General features: G+C 37.1%; 1 protein-coding gene across 3 annotated transcripts in view; it reads left to right on the top strand.

The window, feature by feature from the left end:
- The window catches only part of PHTF2 (putative homeodomain transcription factor 2), a 62575-nt gene that overhangs the window by 11037 nt on the left and 34697 nt on the right, over positions 1-16841 (top strand). For 2 of the 3 annotated variants that reach the window (XM_074538818.1, XM_074538816.1), the window contains exons 2-4: positions 3349-3425; positions 14941-14997; positions 15375-15386. In XM_074538818.1, the coding sequence (XP_074394919.1) occupies positions 3381-3425; positions 14941-14997; positions 15375-15386 (114 nt within the window). In that variant the 5' untranslated portion in view covers positions 3349-3380. The remainder of the gene's footprint in view (positions 1-3348; positions 3426-14940; positions 14998-15374; positions 15387-16841) is intronic. The other variant, XM_074538817.1, reaches the window with a different exon arrangement.

The raw sequence follows: 16841 nt of genomic DNA, 5'->3' as shown, positions 1-16841 counted from the left end.
TTGAGACATCAATCCCATGATTTTGTCATATTTACTTTTGTAAGCATAATCTTTGCATTTGTTTATGCAAATATGTATGCTAATAAGCTTTAAATGCCACCAGAATAGATTTATGGAGGATTTAATGCAGAGTTTCTTAAAAATATGAGAACCATGGATAATCTAAATAACAGGTTTGTTGACAGAAATCAAATAAAGCTACTTCTTTGTATTTGGTTTATAGTTTTGTGAGGTAGTTTTTCTTGAGGCAAAGGATTTTTGAGTGAATTAAAAAGCTACTGCAAACAAAGGTTACTGCCTTTAAAATGGCTGATCCACTTTTAGCCATATTCAACACAGTTCAAGGTCTTGGATTAATGAGTTAATGTTTGGTTTCCTGAAAAATAATTGGCCTTGGAGAAGGACATTAATGTAGCTGCTGAGGGAAGGAAGTTAATGTAGTTGTTGAGGGAAGGAAGTTAATGTAGCTCTTGAGGGAAAGGTTTCTGTCCAGGTTCAGCAGTTCTTTACTGCTGATAATGAGTTGTTCCAGCCTTTGTCTCATCCTGTGATCAGGCTGGTAGGAGGTTGGGTACATAGGATTTAAGAGGAGTGTTGTTTAAGAGAAATGAGAAGGAGTTAAAGGTCCTCCAAGATGAGATCATGAAGGCAGAGAAGGTGTAAATGTGATCAGTATCTGTGTGGCCCCTTCCTGCACTGCACCCCAAGTGTGATCAATATCTGTGTGCCCCTTCCTGAGCTGACACCCGTCACTGCTGTCACTGTGCCTGTGTGATGTGGATGGTGTGTGTGGGGAAGGGTTTTATGTCACGTTGAGTCCAATGGAGCAAAGGATTATTAAAGTCAAGTTTAATTGAAGAGGTTTTCCAATAAGAAAGTAAGTCCTGTTGTAAGCTTTGTCTGGGTGAGAATAGAAAGGTGACCAGTTCATGTGGTATATCAGGTTATAGCAGTCTCTCTTGGACTTCTTTCTTTATGTGATAGTATTTTTATATTTATTGTGCCAATGGATTCTTAATAATTGATAGTTGCTCTTAGGAAAACAGACTCTGTTATCAGAAGCAAATAGATCAGAAACAATCACAGATGTTGACAGAGGCATGACTGCCAGCTTTAACTGACTTGATGTGACTTACATGATATTTTCAACAGTGGAAAAATTGAGGTGTTTGCTTGCTCAGTTGCACTAATTATCAGTGTTCTGACATTTCTGGAATTTTCAATGACTGTCTAAGCTCTCTGACACATTTCTATCTCTTGAGTCGTAGTTTTATCTGAAGTTGCATAGAAGATACAGGAGTTGCACTGTTAGAAATCTTAAAGATGGGTCCATTTGGGAAACATGAACATGTGTGGCATGAGGTCTCTTAGAAACCCTCAAGCACTGATATAATATCAATCCATTTGTTGAAGGTTTGTACTATAGTGTATATGGTGCATGTCCAAACTAAAGGCAGTATTATTTGTATCTTTTAAGTAATGCACTGTATAAAACAGGAGTATGTCTAATGGACATACTTCTTTTTTATACAGTGCACTACTTAAAAGATATAGTCAGAGAAGAATGAACAAACAAATGTCAGTGCAGAACTGAGTCTTTTGGAGGGTCATTTTTTAAAAAAATAGAATCGTACTGAGTTGGAGGCGAGCCATAAGGATTATCAAGTCCATCTCCCTGGCCTTGCACAGGGCAGCCCCATCTCTGTGGCTCTCCACTGGATGCAGTTTTACAGCTGGATGTCTTTTTGTGTTGTGGTGCCCAAAACTGCCCCAGCACTGGAGGTGATGCTGCCCCAGTGCAGAGCAGAGCAGGACAGTCCCCTCCCTTGGATGCGGTGCCTGATGTCACCAGCACAGGGCTGGCCCTCCTGGCTGCCCGGGCACTGCTGGCTCCTGTTCCATGAACCAGGACCCCAGGTCCTGCAGCTTCTCTCCAGCCCTTTGTTCCCCAGTCTTTACACACAGCCAGGGTTGTCCCAGGTGCAGAATGTGGCACTTTCCCTTGATTAACTTCATATGGTTAATAACTGCTTTAAAGAAAAAACAACCCAAACCCTGAATTTTTTGGTGATGAATAATGTACAATAAAGTGTCATGAGTTGCTCTAATGCTTAGGTCTTTCATAAAGACACTCATTTGAATCTATCGTACAGTTTTGGTTTCTATCCCATTTGTTGAATGTTGCATTTTTCTTTGCTTTTCTTATCTGTGTAAAAGCTGTAAACAAATGCCTTTAAATCAAGAAGTAGATCCCACATAATCTTTTATTACATAAACTCCCTACAGGTTAATCATTCTTGCTTCCTTTTAATGAAGAAATAAAAGGTGTAATATTATTGATACTGACAAGTGTAATATTTTTACTCAGGATGGATCTTGGAAAATGCTTGATGTGTAGTTTGGTGTTTGGGGACTAAGTCACTGCCCTCCTTATGACATCCTGAACCATGTCCTTGCCATCAGTGAGGCCACACTTGGGGTGCTGGCTCCAGTTCTGGGCTTCCCAGTACAGGAGAGGCACAGATATACCTCAAGGCTTTTTATGTTTTTCTTTTTCTTTTTTCCCTCTCTTAATGAGCTCTGGCTGACTGACTACATGAAGGAAGACTGTGAAAATTAGTTTCAAGATACAAATATTTTACATAAGCTGAAAGGTTGGGTTTTGGTCTTTTTTTCATGCTGGTTGCTGATTACAGTGGCATCAAACATTAATTAATGCTATTGCTATTTGTTACCACTAAAATAACCATACCATTCTTTCTTGGTTTCCTCCTTTTGACTTAGTTTTGCTCTACTGTTTTCATGAGAGTGCTAGTTATGATCAGTGAAGTTCTAGCACTGATATTGTTTTGTTCTCCAAGTATTTCTAGTAGTCTGTATGATTTTTTTCTTGCATTTTATAATTATTACTGGACCTCAGAGTACTGTGTTGGGCTAATAACCCAATATTTATCAGGAAAAATATTTATTTTTCAGGTTAAATTAGGTTGCAGTAAATCAGGTTGCAATGTTTATCAGGAAAAAAAAAAAAGACTGCACGTAGTAAAGCACTTGTGAGGTTCCTGTGAGACAATGACAGATCACCTCTGTGCAGCCTGTGTGTTTTACTGGGAAGGAAGGACAAAACTGGGGCTTTTGATGTCCTGTAGCAGCAGATTTGTAGTTTTTTTTTTTTTTTTGTTGTTTGCCCAGAGGAGAAAGCCCAAACTCTTAGTGAAACAGAGATGAGGCAATGTGTAAAGTAAATACAGCTGTTCAGTGATTTGCAGGTAACGGGAGTGTTTCTGCACTCTCTGCTTGGCCTTCGTAGGGAAGTGGAAGTAAAGTTCTGTCTCTTTCTGTTAACAGCCTAAAATGACTCTGTGAATTCAGTGGAATAAATGGCGTCCAAAGTAACTGATGCTATAGTATGGTACCAGAAAAAGGTAAGATTTCTATTTGTTTTTATGATGGCCTATTGTGTTTATGTGTTAATATAACAAATATAAAATACTTATGCATTACTTGTTAGCATTGTATGAGAATGAATAGCTTGAAACTTTTCTTCCATAGGTAAATAAGTATTTAGTGACATGAAATAGCTTTTAGTCTATAGCTAAGTCTATAGTCCTAAGTCAATAGCTTTTAGTCTTAGTCTTCTAGCTGAAAACTCCTTACTGCCCTGATTACTTGTGCTCTGCAGAAAACCAAATTTTGCATTCTCAGTTGAGTGTTAATTAATGTACAGACAAATGTTGTTTCTATAGCACAAACGGAATCCTTGTATTTAAGTAGAAAGTAAGAATTGAAACAAATTTTCTGCCAGAAGAAAAACCCCTGTATAATACGTACCCAAAAGAGAGACTCTTTGCTCTCTGTGGTTTAATTAGTTTCTGTTAGTGTTTTCCTTGGGTCTCTAGCTGTCTTTTGGAAAAGGAACATCTTGTCCTTAAGCAAATAATACAGTGGTCTTCAAAACAGAAATTCTGGTTAGCTTCTAGCAAAGCAACAGTTACTTGCTAGAAATAAGGTAATACAGGTCTGCTTTGTTGAGGTCTTTACAACAGTGAATTAAATGTACAAAGAGCAGAAAAATTAAAGAGCAGAAAAATTGATTTTGCTGACTTAATTTATACCAATCATTCAATTATGCATTAAAAACTTGAAAATAATTCACAGTTTAATTATGAATTTTTGATTTTTTTTTTTTATTTTTTACCATTTACGCTGATTTGGAAGATGACTTGTAAAAGATCTAATGTAATGAAATTCAGTGCAGGCTGTCATGGAAGAGGAAAGTGATGTTGATTTTACCTGCTTCCACTCATTTTCTCATACACTTAATTCACTAATTGTACAGAGATACCAGAGTACTGATTTCCAAACAGCAAGCAGTGTTTGTATTTGGTCTGGCCAGGATCCCTTTGTGCAGTGCAAGAGATGCTGGGTGTCAGATGCTCATCATGTCTCTGAGGTTGTTTTTGTTGGTGATGATGCACTATCCTTTGGACAGATCTTTCGTGATATTCAGCTTTACATATAGATGGTCCTTTGATGCAAGAAAGAGCCTGCAGTCTCTGTAAATCTTAAGTGAAGTTCATGTTTGTTATCTGGTTGGTTTTGGGTTTTTTTTTCAAATACATTTGTGTTTCCTGTTGGTCATGCAGTAAAAGGAATGGTACGTTTGATATGCTCCAACTTTCCATCCTCCTGATGTTGGGAAGACAGGATGAGTCACTGAGGTGTGATTTTACGGAGGGCAGGCCTTCTGATCTTGATATAAACCAGCTATTCATCAGTTTTACTTTTCCCAGAACATTGCTCCTAACAGGATTACTTGTTATCAGTACAGGTCATTCTTTTAACCCTTGTTCTGTCGTTTTTTTTCCAGTGATTTCACACACATCTCCATTTTCTTGGTTCATAGTAAAACCAGCATTTCTGTGGTGAATCTCTGTAGGCTTTTACAGAGATGTGCTTGGCCAGGAATTGCACAGTGCCTTTATGGCAAGGAGTTGTGGTGAGGTGGGTTTGTTACAAGAGGGATAAGATCATGTGTAAACCAGATGTTGGTCTTCTCCCTGGTGTGAACAAAATTTAATTGCAATCCTCACGTGGTCTGGGATCTGCCAAATGAGCAAGTTATGTTGCTTTAGTATGAGGAAGTGTAATGTTTTGAGGCTGTATTGCAGAAAAGTTGCAGATGTTCATGTGAATTAGACTGTAATTTCTTAGGTTCCACAAATTCAGGGTTCTCCTGGATCTGGCTGGTAACCCCAAAGAGTTTTCTATCTTTGTAGTATGGTGTGTGCTATCTGTTCCTGGGAATATCCTGACTCTTTCACCTTTACCCGTGGTTTTGCTTATGTATTTGTTTAAATCTCTTACATGGCACAGTATTTTTTTACCCATGAATTTGTTGTTTAAACCAAAGATTTCAATTTGGGGAACAGAAAGAGTTGTGCTAGTATTCAGTTGATACCAGACTTTCTTTTTTGGTCCTTGCTTATGACGTCAAGATACTGAACTGCAAGACCTGCTGCTTGCTTCCAGTTTTAAATTTCAATTTCAGTTTTTATTGTAGTTGTCAGAGTTGTCTCACTGGTTCGATCTGCTGACTCATTACACCTGTAACTGGAATTGAAAGTGGGGAGGGATCAAAATGTAGCACATTCCAGCAGTGGAAGTTTGTTTCCAGGGCAAGAGAGACCCAGGGTTGCAGTATTGATCAAACTGGTATTACTCACCTCTCTGATGAAATGAGAAAAAAATAAACTGTTGTTTTGGAGAGGTGTTTTCAGATTAATAAATTGGTGTATGAATGCCTTGAAAAGAAAGTTCACTTCTGGTATTTCTAGTTATAGATGACTAAGAAGCATTTGAGTAGGTTGGGGCTGTGTAAGAAATACTGAGCAGATAACTTACTCCTTGTCTTTCTTAGTTTTCAGTTTTAATGTATTTTTAAATATATTTATTTCATGTGTCTCTCCACTGAGTTTCCCAGGTCTGTTGGTTTCTCAAGAGACATTTTTATATCTCCTCAATGGAAATAGTTAAGCAATTGAGCTCTTCCAGCCCTACTTAAGGCAAGTTTTGCAAACAGCAAGTTTACTCATGACTCATACTATTGTCTGAAATTGAGCTCCTTACACCAGGATGATTTAGTAATACCCTTAATTGTTTAAAAGGTCAGACCTTTTATTATGTAAACATGTTTTTCTGTTTTGACAATGGATTTACTCTGCTTTTAGTGTATTGGAGCTCCTGATTACTGTCTCATAAAAATACAGTAATCCATTCTGAATTATTTTAAGTTTGATTGTAAGATTTCAGTGTGGTATTACAACAGCTTGTTATTTGAGATGCAAGGTTGCAAGGACAGAGTTTTAGTGCTTCCAGTGCCTTTCCCAGCCAGTACAAATACTTTTTCAAGGCATAAAATAGGTTGACTCAGTAGGCTAGATACAGGTTGACTCAGTAGAAATTAAAATAAAGGAAACGTCTGCTGTATTTCTTGGTGCACTGGGGAGTACAGTGCTATGTGTGACAAAGGGTTGGCCTGCCTTGTTTTCAGCCCTTGGAGCTGCCCTGCTTCTTGCAATAAAAGGGAGTGGCAGGAGTGTCTGCATGGCTCTCTGGAAGGGTTCCAGACAGCTTCTCACACAGATGCATCACTTGGTTAATATCCTTAGGATTATGTGGATGTACCACAATACTGAAATTGCTTCAGCTTGGTAATTGAGTATTTTGTGGAGGAAGCCATCACAGTGTTCGCTGTGAAAAAAATCTGACACCCCACATTTGTTGAAAACAATTTCAGTATCTGGTGGCATAACTTTTGTATAATACTGATACTATATATGTACTTGAAGTATTGCCTGAGTGACAGTAATTGATGTTAAAAATAATAAAGTTATGAATAATTTAAAATACTGCTTCTATTGCTTGTAACTTTTTGCATTAATTTCTTAAAATACTTTCAAGCTTTACAGGTAATAATAGAGGGAATTTTGGTGTGATTTCCCGTTTGGAGAAGATATGTAAATTTACCTTAAGAACTTTCTGATTTTCAATCCTTACAGAAGCCTTGCTGCTAAAATGGGAAACTCCTTCTCCTGCAATATTACCAACAAATTTGTACAATTATGTTGCTCCTTCTCTTGAGGATGGTTGTTGGGGAAGGCAGAATGAAACTTATTGAATTGAGGCTGAATCCTGCACCTGATTGCATATCATTTGACTTTGCCAATGCAACTTTCTGCTGCCCTGGGTGTCCCTTGGGTACATCTGTTAAAGGGCACAGTAAAACAAATGAGATGTTTTCTCTCTCATGGCTTTAAAGGGCAAAATTGGAGTTCTAATGGCATTGCTTTAAGATCTTAAAATTCAGTGTTTTACACCTCATCAGTCCAAGATTATACTTGCCTATTTAGATTCATGGAATGGCCTGGGTTGGAAGGGACCTGAAAATTCATTATTTTCCAACCCCCAGCCATGGACAGGGATATCTTCCACTAAAGCAGGTTTCAACTTGAGCACTTGCTAGTGAAGGCCAAGGCAAAAATATCTGAGTACCTCAAACTTCTCCATGTCCCTGGTAACCAGCTCTCCTGTTTCTCTCCACAGAGGGCCCACAGTTTTCCTAGCATTCTTTCTGTCATCAACAAACCTGTAGAAGCTTGTTGTGTTGCCCTTGAGATCCCTGCCCACGTTTAACTCTGTCAGTGCTTTAACTTTCCTGCCTTGGTTCCTGTGTTAAGTTAATAAAGGAGGAGTTAAATGATGATTATATCCTACCTTGAAACCAGCTGATTTCCTGTTTGGCACTGAATTCTCATGATGCATTATTCACCCTGACACAAAGACAGGTTTTGCCAAATGGACAGGCTGTATGGCTACTTTAGCTAAAACTTTGGATGCTGAAACTGCATTGATTTGAAAACATCTGACTTCAAGTGCTGAAACTTGACTAGTGTTGGAGCTGGCATTTATCAGAGCATGGAGGAAGAAAATGTGTGTTCAGATAGAGTTTCCTTCCACATGTGGTACTCAAGCAGTTGCCTGACCTAGTGGGGATTTACCTTCAGTGCCTTGTTTGGTGAGACAAAACTGGTTTCTGAATCTGATGCAAAAGAGAGCTCCAGCAGGGGCTGTGGCTGAATGAAGCAGGCTTGCATTTTGCCTGCCTGTAGGCTCCCATTCCTGCTTTGTCTTCCCACAGACTTCCATACATTTGTTTACTGAATTTGGTCAGGAAACTCATCCAGCTAAAAGTAAGACTGTGAGTCTACAAGGAGATGACCCTACCCTAATGGCAGAGGGACAACGAGATGAAATCTGTCTTGAGAAGGGTTCTCTGGTTCTTAAATTGTTTAATTGGAAATTATGGCCTAACATTTTCTTTTCTCTTCCTATGTAATCTGATTGATATTTTAGCCACCCAGACAAATGCAGGGGCAAAAAGGAAAGCATGCTATGGGAAGTGGAAATGATCAGGGACATCAGGGCAATGCTATTCTAAAATCCTAGTTGCAACACCAGGAGAGTTCACTAGATTTTCAGAGGTCTTCAGGGAATTATACTGAATAATGAGCCTGTCAAAAGGGATTTTCTTTTCCCAGTTACATCTTGAGGCTGTTTTGTTTTGTGCAACTCCATTATCATTAAAAAAATAAAATGTTTCAGAGTTAAATCCTTAACACGTGGAGTATAGCTGAGTGTTGTTGGCAGTAGTGTAGCATGGACCCAGGAAAGGGATTGCTCTTGGCCAGCTCACCTCAGACAGCACCTGGGTGCTGTGTCTACCTTTGGTTATTCCTCTGCTCTCATTTAGTTTAACCTACAAACCTGGTTTCCAGCTGTTCTTCTGTGTATAATTTTTCTTTATGTTTAATTGTGTGATGAAAAGAAATGTTTTGTGGTTTTCGTAGATACCTCAGAATTTGTAAAGTATTACTCAGGACAATAAATAAGTATGGCTGACAGATCTTAAGAAGAATTAATCTGTAAAGAATAATTCAGAAAAAAACCATTAGTATGTAGTTGATAAATGTTTAATTAGCTTTTATTGGACTCTAAAAGGGATGGTATCTCTAAAGTAAGCCTTAGCAAAATTATTGTTCAGTGAAATGGCTGTAAATACAGTGCTGTTGCAGTTATTGAAAGAATTTAAGTGGGTCATTAGTTGGCAATTCAAATAGTTAGTAATAAATAACTCTTATTAAAGTTTGAATTGATTGCTTAGTTTTACTCTAAATAGCTGATTTCAGCTCTCCCTCTGGCACCAGACAAGAAGAAGGGAGGGGTATTGGGATATTTTAAAATCAGAAGTAATAATTCAGCAGTTATAAATTCTGTTCCTTAGGATATAGAACCTTAATCCTTTCACTGTCCTTCTCCATTTGACTGAAAGTTACTAAACTCTTTGCTGTTAACAGACAGTGTACAGCTGTTCTATAGTAATTTCTATCTGTGGTTTATCAGTTAAGTTTGTTTTAGTTTAGCTTGTCCAGTCCACATATCCACCATAAACAAGTTGAAGAAAACCTGCCACCCTTGCAAATGAAAAATATCCAGAAAAAACCCCATCCCAAGACTAGAAATACACTCCAACAGAGATAATTATACTGCTGAGCTGTTAGAGTATTACCTTTACTGCAATGGGTATCAGTTCATGTAAGAAATAAACAGTTCAAAATAACTTCTAATAATCCTGTTCTAAGTTTTGATAAAATGAGACAGATTGCAAAAATTAATAATACTGCCCACATAGAAATTATTTATATATGGATATCTTAATACTAAAACTGATACAGAAAATCATAGTTATTTTATGTTGGACTGTAGAAGTTAATAAAGCATATTAACTTCCACAGTCCAACATAATTAAAACTTATTAACTTCTTAAATATTTAGCTAATATTTTAGTACTAAATATTTTAACAAGGTGTCAGACACTCCAAGGAAACAACTTTGTTATTTATTTACTGAACTCTAGATCTTACATATTCTGGATTTGTACTACTATTGTGATGTGACTTGTAAATGTGTTCAGAGCTTTTAAAGAGCAAAGTTTAGCACACAAGTTTCATTATTGATAAACATTAAAGTTTTAAGATCCAAGAGGAAATACTATGTATTCTTAGGATTATAATCTTTGCTAGTCTGCGTGCTCATAAATTATAAATGCCTCTTGAAATATTGATCAATTCCATTAGAATCAGAAGGGCCTTGTGAGTATTGGGCTACAGGTTGATAGCATCACTACATTAGCTTAAAGTGAATATCAGTGTCATTCACAAAGCTCAAATTCAGTCTTGATGCACACGTGGCTCACTATGAGAAAGGCACCAGGAAGAAACATTGAGCAGCGCTAAAGCCCTTTCCACTGTTCTTTGAACTAAATATTGCTGTGTTTTCAATGGCTTAACTTTTCACTTAAGCTAATTGCTTTTGCTGTTATACAGCCAAGCTGTACAGGTGCCAGATTTCACATGTATGAAGAAATTTGATCAAATGCTTCCTGACGTATTTGATTGGGCAAGAGTAAGTGCAGTTATTTTTAGATAATGGCAAGAGATGCACATATCTTTTAAACCCAGAAAATGTTATGAGTCTGCCCTTAAAAAGGATCTCAAATTTATTTAATCTTTCCGTCAAGAGCTGGCTTTGTCAAGTTTACCAAATGTATAATTGTAATTTCCCATGCCAAGTCACATATAAGTAATCATTTTTTTTTAAATGATTACTTATGAGGAAATTTTTTTTCAAGAAAACCTATTTGAAAGTTTATTATACCCTGTTAATTTAGGATGTTAAACACCTGCTTCTCTGTTGTGAAAGAGTGGCTGCAGTTTTCAGTTGCCTTTAATTCCTTATATTCTTAAAATTTTTATAGTTGCTTGAAGAATGGTTGCTAATTCTGCAAAGGCATAAATGAGCAGAATCTATTTTATCTTCTTTACTTGGTATTTATTGAGGTGTGGGGTCTTCAGAATTTTAGAGGTAGCTGAGTTGGATAGACTGGATAAAATCTTGGCATTGAGTAGACCTGGGGTGCACGATTTAAAAATGACATCTGTGTATAAAGTGACATCTACTGCTTTATCTAACTCAGCTACAGATAGGTTATACCACAGTTTTTAATATCTGTAAATATTACTGACAAGTTTCCTGTACCAAGGTTGTGTTGATGCTTGGTGATAAAAGTTGCATTTCAAAATGAGACAATAGGCTTGATATCTAACTTTTTGTTAATTTATTTCTTCCAAGCCATAACAAATAAAAAATGCTATAGAGTACAAGTTTGGATTAGGTATTTCATAAATTAAATTAGACTAAATTTTTTGTGTGAAGTCAATTTGAAATTGGGATGTTGTGTTCTGTAGTTTACTTTAAGAGAAGTTTATTGCCCACTGTAGGGTAGACTGATGGATTGAAACTATCACAAAGAGTCTTGTGTTAAGTCTTGAAGAGATTTTAGTAGCATTTCTTACAATTGTGTACTTAAAAATGGGACCTTTTTTGACTCCTGTGTTTTGTACTTTAAACTTTCTCCCAAGGATGGTGCAGAACTTGCACCTGTGAGGGATAAGGCTCAGGCGCAGTGGGAGGGCAGTAAATGGGCACTGGAGTTGGTCAGGGCATTCCTGTTGGCAGAGCAGCTCCAGCCAAGGCCGGGAGGAGCCCTGGGACAGCTGATTATTGAGGGAGACCTTCCTTGAGCAAGTTTTGTGTTTATTTAAATTATTCAGGTTCCAACCTGATCTTATCTCTGGAAGGTTATTGCTTCCTTTTACTTGCCTTTAGAGCTTAATTTCTTTGGTGCTAGATTAGGTGCAAGGCTTCTTTTCCATGTCCTGCAGGTATGTGCAGTTGTAAGGAAATACATGAATAGCCAAGAGCCTATATTTGTTTTAGATTTACATTAGATTTAACATAAAACAGAATTCAAATGCAAATACTTGTAAATCCAAACTCTTTGAAGCTGGAATTCACTGGTGCACTCAATAATTTAAAACTAGGAAGGTTTGCTAGTATTAACTTACCTTCTTCAATTCATTCACAAATTATGTTGATTTTAATTCATATACATGTCTAGCGTCTCTGGTAATCATTATATGTTATAATTTTGTTGTAAATGAAAATGTGCCTTTCAATGAATTCTGCAGGACACATTTCACAAACTCTAAATCTGCTTTCCTGACATAAGGGAGAGAAAAAAAATGCCTGTGGTTTTCACTTGCCTGAGTAACACTAGTTCTTCCTATTTTTGTTTAATGTGGGAAATGCAGTGTGCCAGTATCCAGTATTCTACTTTATAATGTTGCCTTTGTTTTCATATATTTTCATCTGATACATTTGAAAGTGAAGTTTAGAGGGATGCTTATGCAGATGTTGAGAAGGAAGGTTGAGTATCAGGTTGGAATTTGATGTGCTGAGTGGCACACACACTTGCTTGAACTTTGTTAAAACATGAAGAGTTGATATGAAGTAGATTAAAAAAGAAACCCCAAACAACAACAAAAACCATGTGAGAGGCTGTAATGGTACTTGCTGTCTGCAATTCTCTCTTCCACTCCTTTCAGTTCCCACCAGCATGCCGTGCTGAACACTCCTGTGCTCAGATGTCAATAACCAAAGGGGATCAGAGGTGGCTGGACAGATCCACTTCTCCAGTAAAACAGTTGTAAAGGACCCTGTCCTTTAAAGTAGTTCTGGATCTCTAATTTTACCTCCTGATGGAATAATTGCTTTATAGAGCAGTGTTAAAAGAGAAATGGCAAAATTCCTGCTTCTTGTCTTTTTATGGAGATGGAAGCTGCTGCCTAAAGAGGGAAAATAAATATTTGTAGGAAAATATAATAAAGATGTAAAATCAGTTGACTTCCTTATGTTAGATATCTTCTGGAGTCTGTTTCCTAGAATTCCTTTAACAAATGATCTGGTATTTGTCTCAAAGAAGAACACTGTTTTAATGACTTTCAACTCTAAACTAGTTTCAGCTATGAATGGAATTATGGAGTTTGCTTTGCAGCTTTATTGGCACAAAGGCTTTCCTTCCTCGTTTGGTTGCTGCTTAAGAGGGGACACAGACTTGCATCCCCCCTTCTGTCCTTGTAGAAAGAAATTTTTTTGGAATTGTGGAGGGGAGGACACAATGTTGTGCAGCACACAAATTTTACTCAGGCTCTTCTTAGCAAATTTAATGAAAACCAGAAAGGCCTGAAATTTCATTTGAAATGTATTTAGAGGAAAAAGCCAGAACAATTAGCTATAAATGCCTGGGTGGAGTGGTTATTCAATATATTGACTTTTTAATTGCTGGCTGTTATCCAGGTGGAGTTAGCTGTTAAACTTCCTTTGGTTTAATTACTTTAATTGTAGTAAGTGCTTAATTCTGCCCACTACTGTGCCTGACTCCCTAATTATTTTCCACAGTTTCTTTTATTTTTTTTCCAAATGCGAGCTGTAAAGTATTTATTATTACCAAAAAGCCAGTAGATTGCTTCTTTTACAAAGTTTTAAAGCAGAAAACTATAGAAATTGTTTAGCTCTTTTGAATGGGAAATATTTAAATTTGGGAAAGAGTAATTCAGTTTGTTTTTTTCATTTTCAATCTTAGATATGCTTTGGGATTTACTCCTCTAAATTAGATTTTTTAAATGTTTATTTATTTCCACTAATTGGTCAGGTTTAGAGGCACAGAAGATGCCTTTAGATTTCTTTGTTTATGTAGGTGTGTGTTGGTTTCCCTGAGTATTTTTTTGCATTTATGTTGGATCCTTGGTTAAAAGATTCTTTTTAATTAAGAATGACCTTTTCTGTCTTTCTTTTATAACATCTACATTAATGCTGAAGGCTGAAATACTAAAAGAAAAATGAAAACAATGATTTCTGGCACAAGGTGTGAACTGGAGCTGTGAACTGGAAGGAGGAGTCACACTCTTGCAGTGAGATGGAATTTGTGCAGGTTTGCACAGGTGATGGCAGTTGTTCCTCTCCCCTCTCTGTCAGGTGTCTGACTGAGCTGCTTGTCACTCCTGCAGGCTGGAAAAGGAACTTTGAGTCCCAGGAACTGCATCTGTCTCTCTGTTGTGACCTTAAAGTGATCTTACACTTAACTGCTCAGAGTGTGTGATGTGAATCAATCTCCAGATACACAAGATTTATGTGTCCAGGTAGAGCAGCTGGGATGGCAAGGCTTTAAAATCACCATAGTAAAAGAGATTATTACTGATTATTGTCTAGAAATAATGTTTGTGTAGAGTCCAAAGCAATCTGATGATCTTTGATAACTTCTTACAAGACTTGGATATGTTGTCTCGTATATTGACTTGTTCTTGTCACCATCTTTAATCCTGAAGTTTCAGGTTGCCCTGCCTGTAAATATCTGACAGTCAGTGGGGAAAAGTGCTGTTTCTTGATATTCATTAGGTTCCCCCTGGGCTATAAGCTGGTTGATTACCAGCCTGACCATATATCTGGTTGCTGTGCACTGTCAAGAGATAAAGCTAATACCATCTGCTTTTAAAAGTGAGTGCAGTGGAATAGGAATTATAGATGGTTTAAAAAAAATAAATTGACGGTATGGGTTCAACTAGATGTGCATATTTCTTTTGAAGTTATCTGAAAGACCATGTCAGTGTAGCTGCCATAAGTTCTGCTCTCTCTCATGGAGGCTGCAGTCCTGGTGGGAGGGAGTGTGATGTTCCCAGTGCTTGGGCTTGCACAAGTCCTGGGCTGAGGCTGGGGTTGTGTGAGGCTCTGCTCTCCCCTCAGTTCCATTACAGATTAGCTTGATCCTGTCCAGCCAAGATGGAATGGAGAAGATAAAAATTTCTTTGTAAACTCCCGAAGGAAATAACTTGCTGGCTTTGTGCTTCTCTTGTTGAAGGTTGATTTGATTTTGTTTGATCAATATCTTTTAAATCCTAATGTAGAGGTTTTTTTTTTTTTTAGATTGGAGCATATGATCAACAAATATGGGAAAAATCAGTAGAGCAAAGAGAAATAAAGGTAATAATGCAGCTTTTTTTTTTGTGGTTGTGTATGCTGAAGTAATTTACATTGTATGTGGTGGTATTTAATACTGGTAAAGTAAAACTAGACTTCTGGAGTGTAACCAAATGTAACCAGTGTACTATGCTCTATTTATTTTACATAATTAATAACTCTGCACCATTTAGTGTGATGCATCTTTCTGTATCTCAGTACTTTTTTTTTCTTTTCACTTATCTTAAGACAGGGCTTACTTGTGTTAATACCTCTGTCTTTCACTTTTGTTTGTGATGAATTCTAATGTCAGTTATCTGAGCTCTCTTTGCTTTCAGTTAGTTACCTTATACCTGCAGTTTACTTTCCCTCCTTTATGATGCTGTCATTGTTTTGTACAGTTTATTAGACTGGTAAGTACCTCAGGCTTTGTTTCTCTGAACAAGCAGTTTAACAGTGTTCTGTGCATTTTGGTTTAACTAACAGTACCATCAGTGTCTGCCACGTTGCTAAATCGCTTTGGAGATAAAGGAATCACTCCTGTAGGTACCAGTTCTGTGGGTTGTGTATCAAATACCCATGGTGTTAATTTAGTCAACATTTTCTTGCAATTAATCTTTTTTTCCCCTCCAACACTGCATGGAAGTATTGTGCTATTTCTGCATGAGTTTCAAGGTGTTGCTATTACTTAACATCAGTAAAATGTACATTGCTTCAGTTTCCTCGGGGATGGGTTTTTTCACTCTGCAGGACTTAAAACTGTATGTGGGGGCTTGCTTGGCTTCTGTGGGAGCTGTTCCTGACCTGAGCTACAGAGTTTTTGTACAGAAATACACACATTGAGTTGCACCCCATGGTATTTCAGCAGCACAGCTGAGCCTCAGGTTGCCTGAAGGGTCCTTCCCATGGCCATGAAACCATCACAGCTCTGAGAGGAGTTCATTAATTAACTGCTGTGTGATAGCATGTTACTCAAATAGTTACTGCAAATATTGCAAAAAAATGCTGACTGCAAACAGCATCTTGTTTGGCTCAGGAGTCCAATAACTAAAAAATTATGGTGGTGTCTGAGTTTGGGTTGACTGAGTGAAGTGCAATTCGGGTAACACCAAGGCACATGCCTAAGTTAAGGGATTGCACAGTAGTGCTTTAATCTCAGAGCTCCTACAGCACTTTGACATTATACATTTAGAAATGATTATGTAATGATTTATAATTAAAGTCACTAAAAATCTGAAAAATTCATATATTGTAGTAGAAAATATGTTTCTCTTACTACACATTTATAATTTAGTTATAACTGTAATAGGATCTATTAAGATTAATTTTAAAATTTGTGTAAAAGAGTTTTTACAATAATAACAATTATTTTTAAAGTATTCTTACTTAAACGTTCTTTTGCTAATGCTTACCTGAAAAGTGTTTGGTGCTGAATAGAAATTATATGAATTAAATGGATGGGTCTGAGCATTATGAAACACTGAATATTTTTTTAAATAACCCTAGTCTGAAACTGCTGTTTTCCATGTATGTTAGAGATTTGTGATACATTAAGTGTAGAAATTGCATCGGAATAAATGGAATGCTTCTACTATATGTGGCAAACAGTTCAGGAGCCAACTCAGTGAGGTCCATGGATCTGAAAGTACTGTTTGTCCAATGGAATTTTTAAAAAATGATTCACCATTTCTTTTCCTCTGAAGGTCACATCAAGTTGTACTCTTGACTTAGATTTTTCAGTTCTTTCTTTAACATGAAAACGTAATTTGTTACCACAGTGGTAAATTTGTCCTAAGTTTGAGCATGTGTTTCTTGGAGATTATTTCTTCCAAGAGGCACATCTTTATTTAGACTTTCAAGAGAGATCT

The sequence above is a fragment of the Zonotrichia albicollis genome, chromosome 4 (assembly GCF_047830755.1).
Source record: "Zonotrichia albicollis isolate bZonAlb1 chromosome 4, bZonAlb1.hap1, whole genome shotgun sequence".
NCBI lineage: Eukaryota > Metazoa > Chordata > Aves > Passeriformes > Passerellidae > Zonotrichia > Zonotrichia albicollis.
This window is presented reverse-complemented; position numbering and strand designations above follow the sequence as displayed.